Raw genomic sequence first — 12,666 nt, forward strand, 5'->3', positions numbered from 1 at the left:
CGGTTAAAAATTGGCGCTGACACCCGAAGGGATCTAGTGCCATCCACGAAGACGCGTGATTTTGTCAAAATTAGCCATTAATGACATTGTAATAAGAACCACGGCACGCGTCATCGTGAATGACTCTACCTATAGTACAGTCACCAGCATTAATATCTTCCACAGCGGAGCGTGCAAAAATATCTGACACGTCCTTCCGGCCCTAGAAATAAGAGTCGTATCAGATATTTATGCACGCTTGTTGTGTCAGGTATTGGTGCTGGTGACTGTACCTACCTTTTACGTGAAACACACACATTAATCTTTCCGAAATAAAAGATTTTGTTTACAAATTAACCCTTTACCAGGCGAAGGGATATACCCTCCCACATCTTATATCGGTTTCCGTAGTCAGGTTTCAACTCCAAACCTCCTACAAAATATTTTGTCAATCCCTGAAAATAGTAATTTTATGATCTTCATTCACAACACGCTTCTAAATTGCGTAATATATCTTCGGCAGCCGTTTAAATTCACTTCAACGCTAATTTCAGTAAACTACGGAGAAATTCGAACACTTTCCATAATTTCTATGAAACAGAAGTACATAGGTCGAACAATTTTTTGATATTTTGTAGATTTTGAGTGTTGAAAGGTAATGTAATCGTAAAAAAAAACATTGCTAAATATTCATGCATTATTGTTGTAAGTATGGCCAGAATTAGGATGTGGGTTGATATTATCCCATGGCCTTATTAGTTTAACTGTGCGGGAGCTATTCTTCCCATGGCCCGGTAAATTGTCTTGTCATGTCATAAAAACTCACGTAAGTAATAAAACTGTTTGTGTTCAACCTAGAGCGAATTTATGTAGTTACCTAGCTAACATCAAAACCACTAACATCACTGGTCAAGTGGATTAAACGGCTGCCAAAGATACATTACTGCATTTTGAAGCGTGCCGTTAATGAAGATCATAATCATAAAATAATGTTTTCAGAGATTGATATAACGTTTCGTAGTAAATTTGGAGTTAAATCTTGACTATGATAACCGATATAAGATGTGGGAGGAATATATCCCTTCGCCTGATCAAGAATATAATAAGACAAAATCGAGTATGACAGTTATATACTTAGGCAGGTGATGGGATAACCGTAACCCACATTTTTATTTCTGGTTTGAAGGAACATCTTCGACTTTCGTAAATTCATTTTTTACAAGGCGTTCAAATACGGTTGTAACAGTATAAGACAAGCTAGTTCTTAGGGGCCTGGTAAAGGGTTAAAGCTCATTGTGGCAATATTGACTCGTGAATATCAAATTCTGGGTATTTTCCTAAAAATTCAAAATTTCCTTTACAAATTTCGGCTATCACCCCCTCAAAGCTGTAGAACCTAGCATGTGTGGCCGGCTTTGTATGGTCATTATCCGAGCGTTTATTCATTTCCGATTTTTGTGGGCACATTTTTGTTGACATGGTAGAAGTAGAAGATTCTGTTACAATTTCCAGGTATCTAGAAGTACAGTCAAGTGTAAAAATATGTTTTTATTCAACGTGTCAAAAATATGTAAGTACCACAGAATCTTATTCCGACATTTCCGACGCAAGAAAGCTAGTAACATATTTTTGAGTGGTTCGAATAGATACTTATTTTTGCACTCGACTGTACAGGACGTCTAAAAATACTATCAACAAATTTGTAGAATTCCCAATCATAAAAAAATGTGACCACTAAAATCAGGCGGTTGAAAATATAGCAAGGAAACATATCTAATATACCATCAGCCAAATAAGTGGTCTATCAATTTTTAATAATAATAATAATAATAAATTTCTTTATTTAGGCATATATCTTTTTTAAACCCATACAATTTAATACAATTAAAATTAAAATACCAAAATCAAATAAATATGTCGCCAAAGTCGAACTTTCAAGTTGACACACGTCTATTGGCATTATTGTTTTATGACATGCAAACGATTATCAACTTTAGAGTGGTAGACCATATATTTGGCTGATGGTACCAAGGCAAAAAAACAAGACTTAATTTTCATTACTTTTATTACGATAAGAAACCTAATTTTGACAATTTTCTGTTACTATGTTTAAAATAGCAATCTTAATTATATTGAATTTTCGTTCTTTTAAAGTCAGTTCCCAAAACATGCACAAAGATAATTATCATATTCATTTAGTAGTAATATTGAGGTAGTTATTAGTTTCAGAACTTATACCAATTAAAAATGGTTCTAAAAATAACAATAATCAAAGAAAATTTTGGTGACATGGTGTTCAAACCATTCCGCTCGAACTTTTACAAAATAACTGATGAAATGTATTTATACTTGGACCTTAATACGTTTATGATAGAAGCAACAATAACAGCTCCTCCCTATCTAAATATAGCAGCGCCGGATGATGCTCCCCCATTGTTCTGTAAACTGTAGTGTAACAAAATGATGAAGACTATTTGAGTTAAAGAATTCTCCAGTGGCGCAAGTTTTACAGAGCAAGAGGGGAAACCGGGCGCCGACTGCAGTGTACGTGCTAACACATACATATACTAGTATCTATAGACTCGATGGAACATCAATACATTAAGTTAGACCGAAGGGAGTGTAACATACGAACATTAGATTGAGTGCTCCACGTCCCCGCTAAGTAACAAATATTGTAAACTAATATAGGTACCAAAATGCAATGTGTGCTCGACGTTTTTCAAAATAACGTTCATAATAAAATTGTATCATTCCATTCACAGACTTTATTTATAAAATACAACCATGCACATAAAATGAACTTGATAATTCTGCCGATCACACACCAAATACACAAAACAGTGGTTTACACACACGAGAAAGAAATATGTAAATAACAGTAGAACGATCAAACAAGAATGACAAGGTATATCAATAGCGAGAATGACATGTAAAGTAAGTGGCGCGGCGGCGCGGCGGCGGGTGTAATTCAGTCTCGTACCGCGCGCCGCCCGCGTCTACTCTCAACTTAACGCTACTTCACAACGATACAATTAATCAACTAAAACTATTTCTGCATCCTAACACATTACAAATCATAATGTACCCTCTTTTTACATTTGGAAGGAATAAACAACATGCCTGTATATGTACACTCTTCCTGTCGCATTCAAAGTAACCGTACATCGTCTCCAATGGGTTGTTAGCCGATGCTCTGAAACGCGGTTGGCGGTCGACCCGCCGGCGGTGCGGCGGGTCGCGACCTACTCGTCGGCGAATACGTAGAATATCCTCAACACTAATACATGACCAAACGATTCCTTCTGTCCAATATATGAATATAACATATGGCTCTTTTTTTGTATTTATTATTTATTATGATGTGAAATGTTACACCGACATGAACGTTTAATTAATTTAACACATTTTAATTAACAGCCACATTAAAAATGCATACTATTTTCCCTATAATTGGGATCTGTGTACATTCAAATATACAATAAACTGCTAACACCATGACTAAAATGTGCAATTTGTAATTTGTAGTTAATTGCGGTTACCAATATTTTTAGATGGATTAAAATCACCTAACTAATAAATACCGATATCAAATCCATTGGTATTTACGAATGAGGCAGTTAATGATACGTTTAGGTAAGGTCATTCTGCCGTGTCGGTGATCAGATGCACCTGGTAAAGTCTGGCCAACACGCACCGCCTCTGCGCGCGGCGGCCACGCCGGCCGTTGCCTCGTTTCGTACCTTGCGAGAGGAGGTGCGTCACGGAAAGCTACTTTTGTTAAGTTTTGCTGGCGGTACTTTTTACTACATTATCATCGGACCTATATACACGAGCCAAATTTAAAGTCAATTCGACCTCACTAGGGTCAAAATTAACATGCAAAATTTTAAGCAAAGTAAATAAACGAAGTGAAGTTAATAATAAGCCTGATAATTAACCGATTCAGTGATTTCCACGTGAATATTCCCGAAATTAGGTTGTCCTTCGTTTGGTAAAATTATTTATAAGTGCAGGTGTTCAAAATTCCTTTGCATAATTTGAATTGCGTCTAATTTATTTCCTCCGATTTCTAGATATATTTTTTATGTCTTGTGTGATTGACATTATTTATAGTAATTATTGTGATATTTTACGTTTTGGATATTTATACGCGTTGACAGAACTACGTTTAATGTTCACGACATTAGACTTTGCAAGACCAAACGAGGGATTACCCCGGAAATGTAGCGCAGTCTGCGATATTACACAAACACAAAACTGACTACAAACAAAGCAACGCGTTGTCAGTTATTTATCTTTGGCCGCACTAATATATATTAATCCTAGAAAAATGCAACAGCACCGTTAACAACTCTGATGTCATTGTATTGGAATGTATATACAGTGCTGACATTAACTCAGAATAAAGTATTTGTAAAAATTTAGTGTTCCGGAAGCTTGGCACAGCCGACAGGTTAAGGCGTAATCCGAGCTATGTTTTGTTGACCTTGTTCCCGGCGCGCACCGGGCGGCCGGGCGGCCGGGCGCCCCCGCCGCGGCCAGGCTTCGCGGACACTCGTCACGAGCCTTATTGTCTAACACACTCGGAATCATAATCGTCTTCACCACTTTTTTTCTGTCACACGGTATAAGACGAGGGTAGAAAGAGACGGTGAATGCGATCGCGACCGTTAGCGCGTTAAGACAATACGGCCACAGGTCACTATATACTAACAAATTACAACGGCGCGTTCTTTCTCTATCTTTTCCGAGATAACTAAAACTCGCATTAGTAACCTAAGTTTTAAACAAACTTTTTCATAACTGTGTTGAATATAAATAGTCGATAACTTCAGATGACCACTATTATACGCCCCGAAATTGAAGTTTTTCATTTAATGTCCATGCCGCTGTGACTTGCTCAAGTTAGCCAATTTCTATTGTTAATTGAGTTTAAACTTGAGATGAAACGCGTACAATAGAGTATAAAAATATGATCTTATCCAACGCTTAAAAAATAAGTACCAGAGACTCATATTCCGACGTAACAAGGCTGTGGTGACATTTTACGTGGTTTGATTAGATACATATTTTGGTACTTGACTGTACCAACCAGAACGCTGGCTTTAATGCTAATCAGTTTTCTTTGGTTGCTTTGGTTAAATGGCGCAACATTGGTTCTATTCGAGGTGCACATAGTGTCAATGACGCGATTACTCTATTCAGAGATCGCATTAGCAAAGTAGTTACTCTGTTGTCAAGTCAACTGGTATGTCTGGAAAGAGTCAATCAGTAGCTAATTTGTAAGTCGAAGACCAGATGTAAGTATTTCAAACGGAAGCGAATCCGTTACATTTCCGTAGCACTTGAGGGAACTATATTTAATTCGTGCATAGTATGTTTAACATTAGTGGAGCCCTGTCTAAATCCCTACTGATATTAGTGGATAAAGTGTGTTTTATTATTATATGTCAGATGTGTAAGTATAACTGTTACGACCTTTTAACGTTTCAGCATAGGTATTAACAAGTATTTTGTTAAGTAACATTTGCCAAGGTCGCTGCACCCGCGCAAGCGAGAGCCAGCGCGCGTGGCGGACTGGGCCCAATGCTAGTTAACGAACCATAAACTAGACCATAATGCTTGCTTATTTCAGAGAATGCTACCGACCCTTATAATACTGGAACGCTATAAGGATCGATGCCAAATGTGAGATTATTTCCAATAATATGTGGAAGCATAACAAAACCGCTTGGTTTATACTGCATTAATTATTATGACCTTTGTCCCACACAAATAATGATGATTCTATATGTTTACACATATACCATAGATTATTCAATAATTCGTTTTTCTTTCGGAGTGCTGATTCTACATTTATTCGCGGACAATTAATTAGTCAAAATGAAATTGAAAATTATTTTAATGCATCTGGGAAATAGTGCAATTTGTTTGAAAACGTAACGTGAGAATTGATAATTGAGAGGCCAGTGAGCTCTAGGAGCCCGTTCGATGGCCCCTCCTGGGTTCCAAATATTTAAATTAAGAATAGTTTTTTTTTTGCCAAAACTTCCATATATTATCACAATTATAAATATAAATATCTTAGCTTTCATTAATTTTGATATTATTCACTTAATCTTAATCTCTCATAGTAAAATATCTCACTTGGCACAATAGTAACACAAATCGTACATTCCAATAATAAAACATTATCTCGATAGAATCAAACGATACGACGCTCCCACTGGCACCATTAAACGCTACGGTGTCTTCTTCATTTTCGAAATCTTTTCATCAAAGTTTCATACATGAAAACATTATAAAGCTAACAAAGACAAAATTACAAAGAAAACGATCAACAAATCACTTACAAATTAAAACTCATACGTTTAATCCTTACTTTCCAACAATTACTATTATATCAAAAATATTTATATCCGTCAAAGGATTTCTTATCTCCGTGGCAGTGCGTCGCGGCGGCCGCGCCGTCGCAGCTAGCGCCACTAGCACTAGCGCAACGGCGCTGCGCCCCTGGAGCAGCTAGCGACTAGCGGCTAGCGACTAGCGGCTAGCCGCTAACGAGCTCGCCGCGCTGCCGGCCGTCAGTCGGCGTCACTCTTTGGATTAGTTACTTCACACCAACACACACGTTCATTTTGTATAATCATTGTACAACATTCTTGTCAGCATGCAGAAAATTCTGAATCGTTTTAAAGAAATCATTACATATACTCGCAAAAGCATCTGTCTGTTCATTCATTGAGCCTCCTCGGTAAAGCCATATCATGTTTAAATCCGTTGTTCTTAGTCGGTTTGTATCCCACACACCCTTTTAAATAATATTAACAGTGTAGTGATTTCAACAGATTAATCTATTACTTTATAACAAAACAAAATATGTACTTCTCGTTTGTATAATAATGGAGTGATACTATAGCTATTGTCATCAACATGTGTATATGTATGTATAGGGAACATAATCATTAACTATTGCATTATATGACAACTCTTTAAAATGTAGCTGAATAACATGGTATGAAAACTATAACAATAAACTATACGCGCGGCATTAGATTCATATACTTAAGTGGCACTATCGTTAAGAAAATAGTGTATATGAATAGTATATATTCAAATATTAATCATCATCAACATATATAATCCCGGAGTAAAAATATGGATTTATCAATAGTTATTAATTACAATTCACTACATTAATATCAACAACAACATTTGGACACAATATGCTGCCAACACAACAGCCTGCCAGCGCAATAATCGGGCAACTCTTGTACAATCTATAAATCTGTAACTTCACATTTGTAGTTACTAACGCAATTCTGTCTAACTAAGGCGTAGCTAATGAGGGTTACCGCTTCATCATAACACCGGAAGTGGGGTGATGGCGTCGCGTCCTAGTTCTGTATCGGCGAGGCAACCGGTCGGGCGAAGGCTGTGAGAGGCTGCCGGTGGTGACGGTAGTGACGGTGGTGACATGGAGCGAGGGTCGGAGGCGGCGAGGGTGGGTGGTGCGGGGCGGCTTACTGCGGCGCGGGTGGCGGCGGCGGTGCGGCGCGGCGGTGGCGCCCCGGCGCGCTGGCCTGCGCCACCATGGCGCGGATGCGGCGCTGCGCCGACTGCCGACACACAACACCGTTACTCATACGATACTATACAATACATACTTACATCCTACACTTGGTATGCTAATACTAATACCAAATACACCGTGTTTTTTATATCCGTTAACTTCGGCAGACTGCTCAGTTCGTTAATATGAACTACCTTTACCTTATATATAATTAACTATCCGTAAATTAAAACAAATCTTTTTCGGGAATAAAAATCTTTTTTCATTCATCATTTACACATTCTCGCACAGCACATCTCTGGTGGAAACAGCTGAGCAGTGAGGCGAGGTAAATGAAGCGATTCTATTGGTTAATGAAAAACATGCTCCTAGCAACACATTCTCGCACATTAGTGGGGAAACGCTGTTTAACTCTTGATTATCTTTTAAACAGAAGAGTAAAACCACAAGTGTCTTAGAGAAATTAACTTCATTTGACCTGTAGATTGTCTCCTTAAAGTTAACGGATATCAAAAATAACACATTGTATAAGCAACGAATAATTCAATTCTGACATACATAGTGAAGCTCCTCAATAGGTACTACTTTGTTATTTAGATAATTGAACTATATTATAAGCACAGGATGTAGATCATATTATTCGCTGTTAATTTAAACATAAGTTTTACTCGTCTGAGACAACACAACATACAGCAAAAAGCACGTAAGGTCAGTTGAAACTTGAAAGCAGCAACTATTAAGTTTACTCATACGGAGTCCATTCAATATTACTAGTTTTACTTCTCAAAGGCCGTGCGCTCCGCTCCAGTCATGTTTCAGACGGGTAAGACATACATTTACATGATGAACAAGCTAAATGTTACTGTAACTAGTTCAAAACAAAATGTTAAATTACATCTACAGAGTATGAACCAGTGTATCGGTCAGCTCTTTCTCAAAACACCTTCGCTAATCGCAGCAGCAGTTCAGCTTGTTTTTTACGCAATAATGACAAAAAGAAAATGTATACTTATACAGCCAAATACAAAGAAATGTATCAACTTTTTCACTACTGCATTGTAACAAGGAGAAATGGGTGAAGTCCAAAAAGTTGCACACCTTATCGCAGGGAGTTAGAATTGCTATTATTTTTTCCATTGTGACACGAAAATTAATCATATTACATATTTATTACAGGTGTTATACATATTTTTGTAGTAGACTGTATATCGTTAACTCAGCGCTAAGAATACCCTATTATCAAGGAATAGGCAGAAATCGGGAAGAATCGATTAAAATAGTCCACATGTAAATAATACCCGATATGTAGTTACAAAAGTCCAATATCAATATTATTAAACCATAAAGTTAAATAAAGGCGAAGCAGAAATTAAACGCAAAAGTAAATGACACCATTTTATTAATATAAGGCGATTTTATTCGTAACATTCGCAAAGTGTTCTATCAGACAATACAATACTAAAGTGACACTCACCTATCAAGTAGCCAAAAAGCTGTTTATCAAAAGTCATGGCCACTATGTGAAGCAGATTCACTGACTCACTCTGAAGTATCGACCACACTCCGTTACGAGGTTCAGCCGGCTTCAGGCGGTTGCTACAAAATGTAAAAACCTTAGTTACCCCACACTTTGCCATGTTAAGAAAAATAATTAAGTTCGCTCAGCGCTATATATAACATTTAAACACTATACTTATCTTAAACAGGCTCCACACATTTTACGTTAAAATATGACACCATCTTAGACTTAGATTACCTCACATTAAAATGGTTAGTTTATTATTAAAAATGGACTTGTGTAACTACATATGTAATACATACTGACGCTTAACATTCACTCATTCAACAAATTCGCTTCGCATTATTATTTATTACTGGAAAGAACAATCAAACATATTATATTCATAATAAAAAGGACGACGTTCATTTAATCAGGTTTTGATAGGTAAAATGTGCAGGAAATTTGCTAAATGTGCAGTCATGTACGAATATCCAAATGCCCAAAAACTGATGTAGATGGAAAATAGTAGATTGTACAACGAGAGCATAAAATGAGCCATTTTACCCAAGACGTTCATATACGAGGAAATGAAATAGCAACAGTGGGAACAATTGCTCACTTACTATGTTCCTTTTATTGTTCATGCATTACTATTATAATTATAAATCTTTAATTTTATTGATCTATTTTGATTGATTTTTAGTTTTATATAAATTGAAAATTATTTACATCATATAATATAAATGTATATAGAAACTTCTTTGTTTGTAGCTGTTTACACCTGATTGCCTTGGTCTTGATCTTAAGCGAAAATTTTGTATTATGCACTAGACTAGAGCATAAAATAGTAGATTATTGTCGTGGCCTGGAAGAAGGCAATTGCTGGCTGAGTATGAGAATTAAACGGACGAGCTTGCGAGTCCGTTTAACTAATACAAAGCCAGCAATTGCTATTCCAGCCGAGACTAATATAAAGCTTTTCTCAAAAATGGTGAATAATTCTGAAATAGAATAAACTTTTTCTCAAAATATATTATAACATTTAATTTTATTCCAATGTTTTTCTTATGCTCTCTCGCCTTTTTTTTCATTTAAAATAAACTGCAGGTGTATTTTTCCACCGAAAACACCACAAGCTGTTTCAGACCCAATAAAATAAGTCCGGAGTTCCAACAAAATATCTGATACCGGCCATTGGCTGCCACTTGGCCGTATACGACTTGTGCCAACATTTCCACGGCCTTTTTAACTTTAAAAAAAAATTGTGACTGCAGGCGCGCTAATTTATTATTGTCGAGCTAGCGCGCCTGCAATCTTTTTAACTTTTTAATTTTTCGCTGACCATAAACTATGCACTTCACCTTCTGACATGTAAAGAATATTATCAACTTTTACGGACATTTTTGAGAAAAGTCATTTTATGTCGCCTAGATCTAGCATAAAAAGTGAAAAAAAAAAAAAACATTTTAACATTACAAATAAAATACAAAGAAGGTCTTGATAGACAGACAAACAGACGGACCACGAAGTGAGCTGTATTCTTTTGAGATACGGAACCTTGGTAACAAAAACATATATAATACACATTCATCAGCTTATGTTAGATAATGTCAGCTCTCTACTTTACTTTCACGTCGTTTTAGTAAAATAACCTACACATGATTATAATTAATACGGCGAATTTATGTGCCGCCAAACTATACACCAGCAAGGAATCCCAGAACTGTTTATAATATGTTTGATTGCTACACCATATAAAATCCATCCGTTGCCGCCCGTAAATTCGCGGCACACACTGTTGAGAAAAAAAGTGATTGTACAGTCACTTTCATAAAGCGGAGCTGTGTAGGTGTGCTTAAACTATTTAGATGGCTGAGAATAAGGTCGTGTTCAGATACTTGTGAGCACTAAGCAGCTCCGATGTTTATGCTGGCGACTGCACTCGATTGTCGAAATTATGTCAATGAAAAGGTGAGTCCACGCTTGTCTCATTATTAAGCGGCTTCAAAAAACGGAGACGATTCTGTACTCGACTGTATGTATGATTCAGCGAGTCTTATCTCTGTCGCGCACCACCTAAGTGTATCATGATCACTCGTTTGGACGCGAAAAGATAGGCAATCATAATCACGCAACACGCATATCATAACTGAGCGCCTACTCCAAAATTCGAAAATCGAAGTTCATATCGTACCGTCCCCCTCGCTCTCGTATAACATAGTATAGGTAAATGTCAGAGGGACCGAACGACACGAACATCGATTTTCGAATTTCGTAGCCCTGGAGCTCCAAGAGTTAAATACCAAAGTAAGCGGTACTTAGGATACGCTTGATCTTGATATGCTAAAATTATACTCAAATGTGGACCCACCTAATGAGTGTTTCTTGGCAGGTGAAATATCGCTAGGTGAAGTTTATATCGAGAGGTCCGTTTAACGTCACAATCTTGCTTGCGATTGGTTCATTACAAATGTCAAAGTTGTCAAACAGACCTCACGATACTAGGCGCCAACTAGCCTGTCACATGAACCGTCATTGCGAGTCGCCTCTCAAGTGTGTGTGTAGCAGTGGGTTAGGTTTATTTGGCGCGCAGAGCTGCAGACGTGCAGGCCGGACGTACCTGTACGCTGTAGAAGGGCCCGACGATGTGAACGGTGGTGTCGTGGTCCTGCGGCGGCTGGCCCTGCTGCTGCGGCTGCTCCGGCAGCTTGATCAGCGAGCCGGTAACGCGCTGCAGTTCGCGCACGTTCTGCCCGCCCTTGCCGATGATGCGCCCCACCTGCGAGGACGCCACCACTATCTCCACCGTCAACCGCACGTCGTCAGAGCCGGACATGAAACCCTCTTCGCGCATCTTCTCGAAAATCAGATATTGAGCCTGGAACGGTACACAATAACAATCATTATTTATTTGTATCGGCAGCCACTATTTTTTTTTAACCCTTTTCCAGGCATATGCATATAGCGACCAAATAAATGTACACAAATATTCAACCTTGCTAAATTTACAATACGGTATAAAAAGAATTGAAATCGACAAAAATATTATTCGTTTTAAAATGAATCCTTCATAGGTTAACAATATAAAACTGTGATCCATTTTGTGGTGGCCTGTAAAAGGGTTAAAACAGTAGACCTGAGGTCTTATCGTCTAACATACTTGGAATCACAATCGTTTTTACTTCTTCCTGTCACAGTATAACGCCAGGGGAAAAAGATAGTGAATGCGATCGCAAACGTTAGCGCGTCAGACAATACGGCCTCTAATATGAAATTGAAAATACATATTGATCCAGTTTCTTCAGAAATTGGATGCATAATGTTATGACTAGTTACCGATTGTTTCTCAAATTACCATTATGATTAAAAGCAGCTCACCTTCCACTGGGCTTCGGGGCTGCCAACAATAGTGACTTTACGTTCAGGTTGTGCGTTATTCTGGTTCTCGACCTGCGGTTTGTCCTGCTCCAGGGGAGCTATCTTCACCGAGGCGTTGCTGAACCGAATTATATTACGAATATGAGAGCCCTTTGTGCCGATGATTGCGCCCACCGCATTGTTGGGGATGTACAAATAGGTGGTCTCCTGTAACATGAATTGATTGATTGAT

The 12,666-nt window shown here is 37.8% G+C and overlaps 1 protein-coding gene across 3 annotated transcripts in view; it reads right to left on the reverse strand.

Annotated features, from left to right (window-relative positions):
* Positions 1 to 2,026: 2,026 nt before the first annotated feature.
* The window catches only part of Imp (IGF-II mRNA-binding protein), a gene marked incomplete at its 5' end in the record, with an annotated part of 34,845 nt that continues 24,205 nt past the window's right edge, over positions 2,027 to 12,666 (reverse strand). For 2 of the 3 annotated variants that reach the window (XM_074097227.1, XM_074097211.1), the window contains 3 exon segments: positions 2,027 to 7,601; positions 11,677 to 11,934; positions 12,435 to 12,641. In XM_074097227.1, the coding sequence (XP_073953328.1) occupies positions 7,506 to 7,601; positions 11,677 to 11,934; positions 12,435 to 12,641 (561 nt within the window). In that variant the 3' untranslated portion in view covers positions 2,027 to 7,505. 3 annotated transcript variants of the gene reach the window in all.

This window comes from Choristoneura fumiferana, chromosome Z, assembly GCF_025370935.1.
Source record: "Choristoneura fumiferana chromosome Z, NRCan_CFum_1, whole genome shotgun sequence".
NCBI classification, from domain to species: domain Eukaryota; kingdom Metazoa; phylum Arthropoda; class Insecta; order Lepidoptera; family Tortricidae; genus Choristoneura; species Choristoneura fumiferana.